The following is a 16505-nucleotide window of genomic DNA, read 5'->3' as shown; positions in this document are numbered from 1 at the left end:
GAGATCGCTTTCCTACTGTAGTTACCAGCCAATACTGCACTAGCCTTGTTAACGCTTCAAAAAATATTTGGAATGACTTCCCATTATTTAAACTTACTTATCCATGTGAGTGTCATTGACGCCCTTTCCAGAACCAGACAGTGCACAATATGTCAGAAAYAAATTGACAAAAAATACATGTAACAACAAAGTGAACTTAAAATACCTTTTTAAAAATACAGACATATTTTCATCAGAAATAATCCACAGCAAGAGAGAACAATCAATGTAATTGTACAAATGTATTTGTGCATTTTGAGGGGAACATAGTCAGGCATCATTGTAGTGTTCAACTTTCATGAAGTGTAGACTGGATAGATCCATACGGCTTTTTTTTTTGCCATGGAGCCAATACCAACAAATTCACTTTAGTGTAAAAACTTTCAAAAATATATTCTGGTACAAAAAAAAAAGGCTAAAAAAACCCTATTATATCTCAAACTCTAACTGCTCTTCTCCACTTGTTCTTTTGAACCATTATTGTAGTAAAATGTAATTCACTGTGTGAAGTGAAAACATTCCTGTTAAATACGTGCATATAAGAAATAAAGCAACTTACATTTACATTTACATTTACATTTAAGTCATTTAGCAGACGCTCTTATCCAGAGCGACTTACAAATTGGTGCATTCACCTTATGATAACTTAAAGCCAAGCAGATCATAAAGCAAATACAAAATTATCAATAAATACAATTATTATTATGATTATTTTCTATTGTCAGGCCATGGATGTGGTGTGCGCTGTGCAGGCAGGCATTCTGTAGAAATACTGCTACCTTCCACTAGGAAGAGCTCAAAGGCAAAAACACTAGAGCTTGGTGAAAGTTCTTCATACTTTTTTTGGCACTGATGCATCTTTGTTCATTTTATCCTCCTATCACCAACATACCACTGCTGCATAGACTTTGAGACAGCAATACTAGTGAGGGTGTGGGTGGTAGCATTGAGTTTGAATGGGCAATTAGTGCCTTTCAACAACACGAAAGCCTAGAAGCCTGCTCCCCAATCCTAAATGAACAACTATCCCTTACCCCCTTATGCACTTATTAGGATCTGAGAGGATTGGATAGGAGTAGCCCAAGAACGAATATGGCCAAACTAGTACCTAGAGCTGTGTGGGAAAGCCAGGGTGTGTGACGAAAGGTGAAATGATTGTGGGAAAATCGAGAGAAAAGGAGAGAGGGGGGACAAGCGAGTGAATGGAAAGCGAGACAGGTGGAGACAAGTAAAAGTTTGCAGACAGGTTTTCCACTTGGTGGCCTAACCGTAGGAACGAACACATGACCGACTAGGCGCTCTACTGCTCCACCATTATCCCTTTCACAAGAGTAGTACACCCCTCAGGTTCTCTTTCAATCGTTCCATCTATCATATCTCAATCCTGTTTAAACACTCACATTCTCCTCTTTTCACTCCCTGTCTTCCAGACTGCAAGGTAGGACACTGCAGGGGATAAAAGAGTGGTCTGGTCCCAGATCTGATTTAGACATCTTTTAAACTCCTATAGTTTACATCCTATAGTAAAAAAAATGTTAGTGTTGTTTTATTACATTTGATTCTCAAATGCAACACCAAGCCCAGGCGGAAACACACAGTAAAGCTGCCACGGTGTTTACATACAGACCCACCACCTGCACCTTCATCAAGTTATCCCTGCTCTCCTCCATAGCACTAACAAACAACAGCAGGATGTGAGGCTCGATTTATATTTTTGGAGAGGGGGATGGAGGGTTACCTACAATAAATAAGGATGCAAAGATAAAAGAAAAMAAACGGTTATTTCAATGTAAGAGAAAATAATGGCAACCGAACAGAAATAGTCTGACTCCAATAATACAGTGGCCCACAAGGGACACTGAATGTCACGAACAGGGTTCAAACAAAAACAGCGTTCATCAATCATCAGGACACACAAGATGAAAAGTGTGCTTGGCACCAAAAGCACAGAAGTGACTAGGTATTAAAAGAACCAAAAGCCAACCAACACACACATACAAGAACAAACACAAAATCTAACTAGGTGGCAATTTGAGCCACAGATCAGTTCTTCTTCTGGACTGAAATTCAATGTTTCAACCTCACTTCAAACGTCAAACTGTTCAATTTGAAAGAGAACACATTGTAACAACAACTAAGGCATTTCAAAGTAGAGAGAAAATGTATTGTAAACATGTTATAAGAAGAGACGTTGAAGAAATATTGTCAAGATATTTCCGCGAGGCGCTGCAGCAGGCCGGAGAAGCCTGCGGCATGCTGGGACAGCTCGGCCACGCAGTCCACCATTTCCTGGGTGGCAGCGACTGATGGGTAGTTCTGGGCTGCCCCCTTCGTTGCCACAACYACAGCCTTCAGGGCCTGACACAGATGCCCACCTGAGGTTGTGATCTAAGGAGAGAGAAAGACAAAAAGAGATTGATTATGGATTCATCATAGGACAATATGCATTTTAATCTCAACTAAAATTCCATAATCTTGTCCCTAATGCCTTAAACCTTGACCTAAATCTCATATGAATTATGTTGCAAGCTGTTCTTTATCTTTGTATGTCATATCAAACCCTACATTTAGAATTAAATGCAACGTCGTGTTCATTAGGCACCAAACGGAAGAAAAATTGAATGATACTGGGAGYGACTACCTTAACTCGTTTTCATTTTCCAGTTTCAAAACATTTRGCTACAGTGTGCCTAATMAAAACAACCCTGTCATGAAATGTGTGCTGACCTTTGCCCTGAGGTCAGGAGAGGTCAGGAGGCGGGAGAGCGTGTCCCCGATGAACACCAGCTTGTGTGCCGTCACGATCAAACTCTTCCCCCGGGAAACGAAGACACGGGGAGGTTGGTTCCCCTGCACGGTGCGGAAGAGCACGTCAATGGAATCGGCCAGACAGGAGAGGTGGGACAGAGACTGGGAAGAATAGAAGGAGAGCAACTCTGAGTCCTCCAGAGAGAGGGAGACGGGCAGAGGAGGGGAGGGGCTCAACTGGATGGAGAGAAAAAGAAAGACAGACAAGAGAGAGTGAGATAGAGCCATCATTGTAAGGGTAAAGAATGAACATTGTCACTCATGGAACTGCCATTTATTGTGTCATGGGCCCCAATTGTCTATTATGTCAAATTCTTAGAATCACAGATGACCTCTTGTTGTGTGCCTATGACACAAGTCYATGCAACCTAAGCCTAGAGATTTAGTGAGCATAAAAATGGCAGAAGGAGAGAACGGTGAGATTTAGGGAGAGATACTGTTAAGGTAAACAAATTGAGTTGATCCAGGCAGGTTGAAACTGGATAAAGGGGCAGAGAGAGAGCAGGTTTACTGTCAATGTAACCTACAGTTAGGTAGYTCAATGTTGACTCACTGGACTGAAGGACAGTCCAAGCCAARGTTCCCTCTAAGCTGAGCGCATGAGTGGTTGCGCGCACCTCCTCCAGGACTGCCGCGCAGAAGAAATGCTAGGCTGAGCAGCGATTGAACTTCACTGAATTCGCCCCATTAGTTGGCATTATATAGATCCATGTTTTTTCTGTGATCGAATCAACATTATTTCAGCCACTTTTCAATGCAACAAACCAAAACAAATCTACCTTTGCAAAATTTTGTCTGATTTTGTTGAAGGCAGAGCTAGAGCTCAACAGGGAAGAATTCTATTGGCGGCGGTAGCCTAAGAGGAAACGTGGCTCACTTGGGATACGTTATCAGAGTTGGTTTAGCTACCCGGTTTCGTCACGCATCGCGCCGACAGAAACAAACATCTCTCTGGTAAGAAGAAGGGCGGGGGTGGATGCCTTATGATTAACGAGTCGTGGTGTGATCATAACAACATACAGGAACTCAAGTCCTTTTGTTCACCTGACCTAGAATTCCTTACAATCAAATGCCAACCGCATTAACTACCAAGAGAATTCTCTTCGATTATGATCARAGCCATGTATATTCCCCCCAAGCAGACACCTCGACGGCCCCGAAAGAACTTCATTGGACTCCACGTAAACTGGAAACCACATATCCTGCYGCWGCATTTATTGTAGCTGGGGATTTTAAAGCTAATCTGAAAACAAGGCTCCCTAAATTTTATTAACATATCGAATGCGCGACCTGGGCTGGCAGCATTCTGGATCATTGCTACTAACTTCCGCAACGCATACAAAGCCCTCCCTCACCCTCCCTTCGGCAAATCTGACCACGACTCAATTTTGTTGCTCCAAGCCTATAGACAGAAATTAAAATAGGAAACGCCAGTGCTCAGGTCTGTTCAACGTTGGTCCGACCAATCTGATTCAACGCTTCAAGATTACTTAGATCACMTGGACTGGGATATGTTCTGGATAGCCTCAGACAACAACATTGATGTATACATGGATTCGGTGAGCGAMTTTATTAGCAAGTGCATCGGTGATGTTGTACCCACTGTGACTATTAAAACCTTCCCCAACCAGAAACCATGGATTGAGGGCAGCATTCGCACAAKACTGAAAGCGCGAACAACTGCTTTTAATCATGGTAAGGTGACCGGAAACATGACCGAATACAAGCAGTGTAGCTATTCCTTCTGCAAGGCAATCAAACAAGCTAAGCGTCAGTATAGACACAAAGTAGAGTCGCAATTCAACGGCTCAGACACGAGACGTATATGGCAGGGTCTACAGTCAATCACAGACTACAAYAAGAAAACCAGCCCCGTCGCAGAAACCGACATCTTGCTCCCAGACAAACTAAACAACTTCTTTGCTCGCTTTGAGGACAATACAGTGCCACTGACACGGCCCGCTACCAAAACTTGCGGGCTCTCCTTCACCGCAGCCAACGTGAGTAAAACATTTAAACGTGTTAACCCTCGCAAGGCTGCCGGACCAGACGGCATCCCTAGCCGCGTCGTCAGAGCATGCGCAGACCAGCTGGCTGGTGTGTTTACGGACATATTCAATCAATCCCTATCCCAGTCTGCTGCAACTGGGTCCTAGACTTTCTGACGGGCCACCCCCAGGTGGTGAGGGTAGGAAACAACATTTCTACCCATCTGATCCTCAACACTGGGGCCCCACAAGGGTGCGTTCTCAGCCCTCTCCTGTACTCCCTGTTCACCCATGACTGCGTGGCCATGCACGCCTCCAACTCAATCATCAAGTTTTCAGACGACACTACAGTGGTAGGCTTGATTATCAACAACGACGAGACGGCCTACAGGGAGGAGGAGAGGGCCCTCAGAGTGTGGTGTCAGGTAAATAACCTCACACTCAACTTCAACAAAACAAAGGAGATGATTGTGGACTTCAGGAAACAGCTRAGGGAGCACCCCCTATCCACATCGACGGGACAGWAGTGGAGAAGGTGGAAAGTTAAGTTCCTCGGCGTACACATCACGGAKAAACTGAAATGGTCCACCCACACAGACAGAGTGTTGAAGGCGCAACAGCGCCTCTTCAACCTCAGGAGGCTGAAGAAATTTGGCTTGTCACCAAAAACACTCAAACTTTTACAGGTGCACAATCGAGAGCATCCTGTCGGGCTGTGTCACCGCCTGGTATGGCAACTGCTCCGCCCACAACCGCAAGGCTCTCCAGAGGGTAGTGCGGTCTGCACAACGCATAACCAAGGGCAAACTACCTGCCCTTCAGGACACCTACACCACCCGATGTCACAGGAAGGCCAAAAAGATCATCAAGGACAACAACCACCCGAGCCACTGCCTGTTCACCCCGCTATCATCCAGAAGGCGAGGTCAGTACAAGTGCATCAAAGCTGGGACCGAGAGACTGAAAAACAGCTTCTATCTCAAGGCCATCAGACTGTTAAACAGCCATCGCTANCTATAGACAGAAATTAAAATAGGAAACGCCAGTGCTCAGGTCTGTTCAACGTTGGTCCGACCAATCTGATTCAACGCTTCAAGATTACTTAGATCACMTGGACTGGGATATGTTCTGGATAGCCTCAGACAACAACATTGATGTATACATGGATTCGGTGAGCGAMTTTATTAGCAAGTGCATCGGTGATGTTGTACCCACTGTGACTATTAAAACCTTCCCCAACCAGAAACCATGGATTGAGGGCAGCATTCGCACAAKACTGAAAGCGCGAACAACTGCTTTTAATCATGGTAAGGTGACCGGAAACATGACCGAATACAAGCAGTGTAGCTATTCCTTCTGCAAGGCAATCAAACAAGCTAAGCGTCAGTATAGACACAAAGTAGAGTCGCAATTCAACGGCTCAGACACGAGACGTATATGGCAGGGTCTACAGTCAATCACAGACTACAAYAAGAAAACCAGCCCCGTCGCAGAAACCGACATCTTGCTCCCAGACAAACTAAACAACTTCTTTGCTCGCTTTGAGGACAATACAGTGCCACTGACACGGCCCGCTACCAAAACTTGCGGGCTCTCCTTCACCGCAGCCAACGTGAGTAAAACATTTAAACGTGTTAACCCTCGCAAGGCTGCCGGACCAGACGGCATCCCTAGCCGCGTCGTCAGAGCATGCGCAGACCAGCTGGCTGGTGTGTTTACGGACATATTCAATCAATCCCTATCCCAGTCTGCTGCAACTGGGTCCTAGACTTTCTGACGGGCCACCCCCAGGTGGTGAGGGTAGGAAACAACATTTCTACCCATCTGATCCTCAACACTGGGGCCCCACAAGGGTGCGTTCTCAGCCCTCTCCTGTACTCCCTGTTCACCCATGACTGCGTGGCCATGCACGCCTCCAACTCAATCATCAAGTTTTCAGACGACACTACAGTGGTAGGCTTGATTATCAACAACGACGAGACGGCCTACAGGGAGGAGGAGAGGGCCCTCAGAGTGTGGTGTCAGGTAAATAACCTCACACTCAACTTCAACAAAACAAAGGAGATGATTGTGGACTTCAGGAAACAGCTRAGGGAGCACCCCCTATCCACATCGACGGGACAGWAGTGGAGAAGGTGGAAAGTTAAGTTCCTCGGCGTACACATCACGGAKAAACTGAAATGGTCCACCCACACAGACAGAGTGTTGAAGGCGCAACAGCGCCTCTTCAACCTCAGGAGGCTGAAGAAATTTGGCTTGTCACCAAAAACACTCAAACTTTTACAGGTGCACAATCGAGAGCATCCTGTCGGGCTGTGTCACCGCCTGGTATGGCAACTGCTCCGCCCACAACCGCAAGGCTCTCCAGAGGGTAGTGCGGTCTGCACAACGCATAACCAAGGGCAAACTACCTGCCCTTCAGGACACCTACACCACCCGATGTCACAGGAAGGCCAAAAAGATCATCAAGGACAACAACCACCCGAGCCACTGCCTGTTCACCCCGCTATCATCCAGAAGGCGAGGTCAGTACAAGTGCATCAAAGCTGGGACCGAGAGACTGAAAAACAGCTTCTATCTCAAGGCCATCAGACTGTTAAACAGCCATCGCTAACATTGAGTGGCTGCTGCCAACATACTGACTCAAATCTCTAGCCACTTTAATAAWAAAAAAWTMGGATGTAATAAATGTATCACTAGTCACTTTAAACAATGCCACTTTATATAATGTTTACATACCCTACKTGACTCACCTCATATGTATATACTGTACTCTATACCATCTACTGRATCTTGCCTATGCCGCACGGCCATCACTCATCCATATATATTTATATGTACATATTCTTATTAATTCCTTTACACTTGTGTGTATAAGGTAGTTGTTGTGAAATTGTTAGAATACTTGTTAGATATTACTGCACGGTCGGAACTAGAGCACAAGCATTTCGCTACACTCGCATTAACATCTGCTGACCATGTGCATGTGACCAATAAAATMTYATTTGAAGAGCGGCCTTTGAAATCACCCGCGAGTGAATACGCTTTTCAGATCAGAGCGCAGTATACACATTTGTTGACATTCTTTGCTAGTTGGCAAGTCATTAGCCTAGTTACAGATAAGTATAGGTCAGCTTTGGGGAGTTACTGCTTCCTACAAGAGCACAAAACGTATAGGCTACATTTCAAAAAGCCAGTCAGGTAAAAAGCGTGTGTTAAAAAAAAGGGGCAGTGTTTTTGCAAATAAGCCAATAGACAGAGGGGTAGTCTACATTGTCTACTTCTCTGTATGGTAATTATTTATTTTATAAAGTGGTTTCTTGCATCATACAACACAATGCAATTCTTACAACATTCAAGTTCCCGCTCACAAGACCTAGAATTGATCTCAGTGCCCCAAAAAATAAGGGAACATTGGTAGGAGCTCATCAGTAAATACACAAACAGAATCAATGATTCATCTGAGAGCGTAGTGAGTGTACGTGGTGTGAAAGTTAATGTTGTGTGGTGATGGGTGTTAAAATGGAGTGTGTGTGAGAGAATGAGATTGTGTGAGCAATTGTGTGACAATTGGACAGTACGTGTGGTGTGAGAATGATTGTGTGTTTTACCCTAGGCTCCCTGGTGTGAAGGGTCTGGTTTGACCTATTCTCTGTCCGGGCATCTGAGAGAGGCTCTGGCTTTCCCTGGGGAGGAAAAGAGATAGATACCTCACTTTTACACACACAGCTATGGGCCCAAACATCAGATACTGTCTATTAAAACAACTGGATAAACAATCCAGCAAGCYCACTTATTAAATAAAGGTGTCTGCTTAATGAGTAAAACGCAATGGAAAATGCAGACAAGTGCCAGCAAGACTGAAGACTGACCTGCAGTTTCACGTATCCCACACTGTCTCCAAGAGGAAGTGGTGCCGGGGCAGGTGTCAGACCTATTCCTGCGTACTCGTTCCCCATCCCCTCCTCTCCGTCGCTCTGCCCCACAGTGATGGACATGGTCACAGTGGAGGGTTGTGCGGGGGGCAGGGGGAACCCTGGCTGGGGGGTGGGGGGTAAGGGTCTCTCCTGGATCCAGCTACCTTTGCGTGGTCCCATACTGCTCCCTACTGGTTTCACCTCGGCTACGGGCAGGGCGGGTAGGGGTCTTCGGGAGAGGGAGTCCTGGGAAGGGAGGCGGGGCCGCCCCTGGGTCTGAAATAGGATGGTGGAGTCCTCCAGCGCTCGTTGGACCATAGAGAGAAGAGTATCCGACGGAGGGGCGTGGCCACCGGCGGACAAAGCAGGAAGTAGGTCTGAGAGACGGGCCCAAGCCTGTTGGAGAGGGGGAGGGACCTCGTCAGGTTGACTCGACTTCCAGACGGACAGGATCTCAGCCAGTGAGGTTGCCAGGTCCCTCGAGGAGGCAGGGGCACCCGAGGCAGAGCTAAGCACCGATTGGACAAGGCCCGAAAGCGAGTTCCTCCATTGAACGTCACCAGACCCATTACTGGATACCGATAACCGACGTGTGGAAGACGAAGACGACGTTGACATCGTCGAAGAGGGCAAGACGTCAAGGGTGAGAGCGGGCATGTCATAGACGCCACAGTCCGGTTCGGTGGTGGACCCCGGGTCACTGCCCTCGCCTAGCCCAAGCGGAGCCCTCTTCCCTGAGCCGGGGACAGAGTAGACCTGGCCGTGCTCCGTCCCCTCTAGAGGGGCYATGGTGGACATGTCCAGGCCCAGGTGTAGGCCAGGAAGGGTTGGGAGGCTGTAAACATCCTCCTCCGATTCATCAGTAATAACAGACGTTGGGACGTTGACAGTCTGCTGCTGGGGCTCTGACGATGTGCTAAGTATGATGGTGGGAACATCATAGACCTGAGAGACGGAAGGAGAGAGAGAAAAAGCTCTACTATTACTGTCATTGTTCTTGAAGTCTTTCGAAATCAGTCATTCTAAGGTCATTAGTACTGTTTGTTATAGATGTATATTCTAGGGAGGAGAAAAGAGGAGGAGATTGTATAGCCTGGTTTATACATTCCCACTGCAGTATAAACAGCTGGGTGTGACAGGGAGAAAATAGCAGCAGCACTATTCAGACCAGACAGACTGGATTGCAGCAGACAGCGAAACAGGTGTGACAGAGAGAGCGGGGCTGTGGGAGGAAGGAACAGGTGGAGGAAAGTTGAGAGAGAAAGAGGGGGTTAGAGAGAGAGGGGGGTGGGGGGGAGTGGGGCGGAAAGGGAGAGGCCGAGGGAGAGAAGAACAGGTGAGGGAAAGTTGAGAGCTATGGGGGGGGGGAGAGAAGAGCGAGAGGGACAAATAAATAGAGGGGGAGAGAGAAATACGGAGTGAGAGAGAGGAGACCGATGGTCTCTGTACTGTAGAGGAAGGATTCTGACTGACCTCTGACTCTAGGTCAGTGTGTGGTGGAAGGGAGCGTGGGGTGTTGTAGATGCTGTCATCGTCACACAGCGCTGCTGGGGCTGGCCGCTGCCACCTACTCCTGGGAGGAGTATCATACACCTAGGAGACCAAGCAGACCACAAGACAGCATGTTATAAGACTGTTATACGCTTGTTATAAGCACAAGGTCACAATGTCAGATATATAGTTCACATAAGCTAGGTTTCCATCCAATTGGCGATAGATTTTCATGCGAATATTCAAAAATCCGCATAAAGAAATTATGCGCATTTCCCCACACAAATTGTACTTTCCCGCTTCAGGTTTCATGTACCGCATAAAAATCGAATGTTCAATGTATTTCCATCGCATTTTCAACTCTACTGATAGTGTTGTGTTACATTAAGTACCAAAATATTCCTACTCTGGTCTTGGCATGCACTCTCTAGCCAACAGCTCACAGATACAGTGCAGGTAGACGGGTTGTCTAGTCTACATGTCTACATGTGCGGGTTGTCTAGTCTACATGATGAGTTAATTATGGACAAGAGAGAGAATATTTGTATTTGTCAATCGGCAGTCAAGCATCGATCATCATGTCACCAGAATAAGACCCTCGATATTTATTGGAAATGAGGATCAAGGTCATCACCGTGCACATTCACCGCCCTGTGAAGTTCATCACTTATTTCATATGTAGCCCAATAAACTGCAAGGTTTCCCATAAACTGCATGGATTCCCGAGTCGTAGTGGGAGGACCACACACCATGTCATCGTCACTCCAAGTTTACTTCGATATGATGGTTATTATATRAATATTTGCACATTAAAAAAAAGGAGTTTCCACCGCCATTTCTCACATAATTAATTTTACTGAGACAAAAAGATTCCACCYTGTCGAACGAACAAATMATCTGCCGGCATTTATCAAGTTAATACCAAAACGCCCTGTTTCCATCACAGCTGTCGTGATTTTTTTCTCTTAAACGGTATGACTTTACTCGCACTAAAACTGTAGATGGAAACGTGGTTAGTGGTTAACTAGGATWGCCGTTTTCCCTGACTACATGACTTGACAGGGAAAAACTCTGGGCCTAATCATGACAAGAGATTGTGGAGAGAAAGAGATGGAAGAAGAGGGGCAGGAAAGAAAGAGAGCAGGGACATMGAACTTGGAAAGGTCTTCCCTTTCTCTCTTACCTGTTCATCGAGGCTGTCGTCATCAGGATCTGCACACTCTCCGTCCTCGCCTTTCTTATTCTGCCCATTCTGCTTCTTTTCATCCGACGCCATCCTTCCATCTTTGCTCTCTTGGTACTGGGGTACAGGAGTCGACTGGGCGGTGGAGAGGGCAGGCTGAGAGGTGGATACAGGGGTTACGGATTGGGGAAAGTCTTTTCTGGTTACCCCCCTCACTGGAGGGGCTGGAGGAGGGGGCTTACGAGCAATGTTTGGGGATCCAGGCACCCGGCCTTGTCCCTGTCCTGCTCTGGCCAGCAAGGGGGAACCCCAGAGGGAAGCAGCAGGAGCTAGCTTCCCCCTGGTGATGGGAGGGGTGGAGGGCACTCCACCCTGACCACCGAGGGTCCCTGGGGTTTTAGGGGTCGCCCCTTTCAGCTGAGGTTTGGGGGATCCCTGTGCAAGGACGGGTGGAGTCCTGAGAATCCCTGCTCCCACAGGGGTGGGGGTCTGGTACATCATCTGAGGGGTGTCCTGTGCCAGTTTGGATTGAGGGGTGAGGGGCTTAAGGGGGGCTCCCCCYCCCCCGTTTATCTGTGAAGGGGTGAAGCTCTGAGCCTCCAGGACCCTAGTAGTGATGGGGGTAACCTGGGTCGACACAGCCCCCCCGACTAACCCTCCTGTGGGGGTCTGGTAGACCTCCTCGCTGGGCAGGACTGTCCCTCTGGGGACCAGGTAACAGCCGTTAGAGTGGCCTACCGCCGCTACAGTCTCCCTGGGGACCAGATAAGTGTTGTCCTCTGGCCCCTCTGGAGCTGGACCCACCGCCCGAGGAATCCCACCCGGGGCCAGGTAGACATTCTCTGGTCCAGGGTCTCCAGCCAGACCCCTGTGGTGCTGGGGCCCGAGAGCTGTGGGGGTGGAGGGGGTCTGATAGAGGCTCCCAGCGGAGTCTGTGCCTCTGGACCGGAGGGATGGCGAGCGGGGGCGGCCTGTCACCCCAACGCCCCAATCGGGACAGGGGCGTGTGCCGGAGCTGGAGCGGGAGCGGGGGCGACCCCCTACCTCGGCCTGCCGGAGGACCCCTGGTCTAGAGGCGACAGGCACCGCCCCTGGGCTCTGGTACAGGGCCTCCCCCAGGCCAGGTGGGGTGCGGTAGACCCCATCCACATCCTCCGTGGAGACTGCCGTGCGGGCCAGGGGGCCTGGGGAGAGGTACACAGAGTCCTCGCTGGGTGCGCGGCTGGGGGGTCTGGAGTCAACCCCTGGGGCGGGGGCGGTGTGGAGGAGGCGGAGGCGGTTGGCGGGGGCGATGCCCTGGCGCCCGTGGAGGGAGCAGAGCCACCAGCCAGGACCCCCTSCCTGTTCCTGTTCTAGAACCATCAGGATGTCTCCCTTCCGGAAGGCCAGCTCCTCAGGGCTCTCTGCTGCATTGTCAAACAGGGCCTTCGCCAGCACCGTCTGAGGAGAGCAAAAAAGATAACCAAAAAAGAAAAAAATCACTTATTACACAATAATTACTCAGAAATAAAGCGAGATTCACAAACAATCATCACTATCCTAGTTAACATGTGGTCTGGAAAAACTCTGGGCCCTACTCATAGGGGTACATACAGACTGAAGATAGAAATGCATGCAGAGACAGAGAGATGGCCTGACTTCACACTGGGAGGCACACATCTACATACTGACTGGACATAGACAAATGCATTGACTTGATGCCAAGAAAGAGATTGAGAATAGCTATTTGTATAACAGTCTTAGTGAATAGAAGAGAAAGATGGGGTGGGAGGAGCAAAACAAAACAGTGTGGTGTGAGAGAGAGAGAGAGAGAGAGAGAGAGAGACTCATTCAGAGCACAGTCACATAATGAATAAATACATACTGATATAAGTGCTGAATCACTGCATATTCAGTCACTGCACACATTATTTACTTATAGGGGGAAGAGAAAAGAGACAGTGAGAGGAGGGAGGTCAATTATTTAAAAGACAAGAGGAGTAAATGGTAATGAGAAAAGGAAGGGAGGGTGTAGGCAACATCTGTCTCTAGTTTGGGGTTTAATTGCCATCCCTTGGCCCTCCTATCATCTTCTCCTTTTCAAAGCCCTAACCTCCTGGGGATTGGCTATAGAGAGACAAGCTGAGCCCCGGGCCATGTTCAGTCTCAAGGAAACGTTTTCAAACAAAGTGAAACAGTGTCTGATTGTCCAATTAGATTTTTGTTTTAGGTTGCAAAACACATTGCTACGGTTTGCACACCGCCCAATGAAAAGAGCTCTACTCAAACACCAGCTCAAGTGGATGGAAGCCAGGACAATGTTCAATTACTTAAAAACGCATCCTTCATTCATTCCCCTCCCTGAATGATGTAATCACTGATTTGACAGTATTTGATGGGGAAAATGAAAGGTTCACTTCAGCCAAATGTCCTTAAACATGCCCGATCCAGTTACGTCATGATGATTCTCCCAAAGAAGAGAGGATCATGCATTTTTTAAAGTATTCAAACAGTACCCTGGATTGAAACAGCTGTATAGTGCCATGTCACCAGTTGGGCGCCTTTCCATCTGTGCCCGCTTTATCCACCATCTCTCATACAAAAGCATACACGTGCACACACACACGATTTCTACTCACTGAGAGGGACATGTTTGCTCTTCCTCAGACAGTGCTCCTGTCAGGATGTTGGGTCAAACAGACTCACAAGCAGACATGGTCCTCCATCTATATCCAAGAGGTGAACTGGTGACTGCTGCAGAGTCCAAACACACGATCCAAGTTGTGTTCGAGGGCAAKACCACCAGCCTCCTTCAAGGCTGCAAAGGTTGAGAGATGTCCAGCTTTCTTCGCTCGCCAAAGCCCAATGGGTTCTTCTGTGTTGAGGGCATGATTGAACTGCCCCTTCTTGGCTCAGTGTTGTTGACAGTAACTGTCAAGAAAATTAGAAAAGCCAGTTGGGCTGGATCGTGATGTCATCTTTAGATCACACTCCTGATAACCACTGAAGAAGAATCCTAGCCAGGGGAATATGATGATCAGTTATTGATGTTCTGTAACTTTGTAAATAATATTTGATGTCAATGTCTACCACTTTCATCTATAACCAATTCATAACTTCAGTGGTATTCTTACCATATCCAATATTGTGGTCACACATCCTAGCTCTAATTTTGATACCTGTACTATAATATCGTGGAGATAAGTAAACTTAATTTACGACATAAAGTCATCTACTCAGAGGTTGTATCAGTGCCAGACATTGGGATCACTCAGTAAAAAGCATAGACCATGGCATAGATATGACTGATGACGTCCAAATTTCTTAACTGTCGTTAACTAGCCCCCTAAAGTTAGCAAGCATCTTACCCTCTAGCTGATCAAATGAAAATATACCGCAAAAAGAATGCATTTCCAAGATTTTGCTAGCTAACAATTTGACCAACATTATCCACGTATGTAAAATCGATGGAGGCTAGCTAGCTTGCTACAGTAACGTTAGCTGCTAGCTACAGTAGCTGGCAAAACAAAAGGGGGCATGAAATCCATTCGCAGCGAGCAAACTTCAGTCAGGCTTCAAATTACACTCACTTATTGTTTCGTTAGCTAGCGTACCTACCCTTAATGCTCCAGAAAATAAAGATATCGAGCATTCCCTTATTTCGGCAGAYGGAATTCGTGGCCAACGAGGTTTTTCTTTTCTCTCTCCCTCCTGAGAAGGACTACGTAATTGGATACGATCAATAATGTACACAAACCCTTGAATACAATTGGCCATTGAGAGGCTATGAAGAAACCAGTCGGCCATGTTGTCACTTCCCATTCGGTGCAGTCCTCCATAGGAATGAATGGAATWCCACAATATTTCAGTGAAATMTTTCAAGAAAAAATGACATGTAATTTAAGTATTTTTGTCGTTGTAGTGGGGACATTAACATTAGTACTCTCTAAAAAAATACTTTAAATATATTTTTCATTGTTTTATTTGTATGTTTAGCTAACATAATACAATTTAAAAGTATGCATTCAGGTGTCTGTAATATAATAAACGTGTCATAAACGAATGTAGACATAAATAAGTGCATTTATATATATATTTGTTTTTAATGGAGGATTACCAAGATGACTGCACGGTGGATTCAATACAGCGCCCCCTGTCAGACATCCAGGGTTTATACACATCATTGAATACAACCCTCTTGCGGTAAACGCGCAAGATTTTGAGGATGGAGAACCGAAGTTTACAGCTCCAKCTTCAGCATTTTATTCTGGAGACTCTGGGGGTAAGGTACGTACCCCCAGAGTTGAGTCTGTGCCATGTTGGCCAGGCGAAGAGAGATGTGGTAACCAACTAAGTAGTTTGCATGCAAGCAGATGGCAAAGCAAGAAGTTGCTATGCTGTTTGCTTTGCGCCAGGATGCGTGGACATACATAGTATCTTCACGACAGCGACAGTAGAGAAAGCGAGACACCCCACTCCCTATTTTTTTCGGATTGGGCAGGGTCTCTCTTGTCTACCTATTCCCCCGCCCCGCAGAGCGGGTGCCCCAGAAGGGAGATCACTTGCAAAAAATATTTCTGGTTGGGGCGGGTGGGGAGATCATTACATTTGTAATGTCTTTATTCTTTTGGAACTTTTGTGAGTGTAATGTTTACTGTTTATAATGTTTACTGTAATGTTTACTGTTTATTTGTATTGTTTATTTCACTTTTGTTTATTATCTAGTTCACTTGCTTTGGCAATGTTAACATATGTTTCCCATTCCAATAAAGCCCTAAAATTGAAATTTAATTGAGTGGGGAGGGGACAATAAGTAAACCAGAGCCATTGGTCTCACGCGGGAAAGCATGCTCACACGAGACAGGGAACGCCCACTTACACAGACCATTTCTTCAAACATAGTGACTGCGGTTCCGGATTTTCTAGAACCAGGCTTACTGTTGCAAAAATACTGAGATTTCTGTGCATGCAGGATCCACTAGCCTACCTCCATTCAGCTGCTGCTCAGTGCTCAGTCACTATGTGACTCTACTGCCACCTGTACACAAAACAGTTATTACAAACTTAGTTATTTGTCTGTTGTAACAATAGGCTATTGCA

At 46.8% G+C, this 16505-nt stretch overlaps 1 protein-coding gene across 3 annotated transcripts; it reads right to left on the bottom strand.

Annotated features, from left to right (window-relative positions):
* Nucleotides 1-191: 191 nt before the first annotated feature.
* On the bottom strand, nucleotides 192-15139 carry efs (embryonal Fyn-associated substrate). Of its 3 annotated transcripts, none has more exons than XM_023972333.2 (8): nucleotides 15024-15139; nucleotides 14045-14421; nucleotides 11427-12866; nucleotides 10226-10345; nucleotides 8708-9697; nucleotides 8447-8521; nucleotides 2767-2889; nucleotides 192-2427 (listed from the first exon to the last, which is right to left on the bottom strand). In XM_023972333.2, exons 2-8 carry the CDS (start codon nucleotides 14054-14056, stop codon nucleotides 2245-2247), a joined length of 2943 nt encoding a protein of 980 aa, XP_023828101.1. In that variant the 5' UTR covers nucleotides 14057-14421; nucleotides 15024-15139; the 3' UTR covers nucleotides 192-2244. The 3 variants fall into 3 exon arrangements, with proteins under 3 accessions (XP_023828101.1, XP_023828085.1, XP_023828094.1); XM_023972317.2 differs by having other exon boundaries at nucleotides 2767-3024; nucleotides 15024-15138; XM_023972326.2 differs by having other exon boundaries at nucleotides 2767-3024; nucleotides 14045-14336; nucleotides 15024-15138.
* Between the last annotated feature and the right edge of the window lie 1366 nt (nucleotides 15140-16505).

This window comes from Salvelinus sp. IW2-2015, linkage group LG3 (genome assembly GCF_002910315.2).
Source record: "Salvelinus sp. IW2-2015 linkage group LG3, ASM291031v2, whole genome shotgun sequence".
NCBI classification, from domain to species: domain Eukaryota; kingdom Metazoa; phylum Chordata; class Actinopteri; order Salmoniformes; family Salmonidae; genus Salvelinus; species Salvelinus sp. IW2-2015.
Note: the sequence above shows the minus strand (reverse complement) of the source record. Positions and strands in the feature narration are given on the sequence as shown.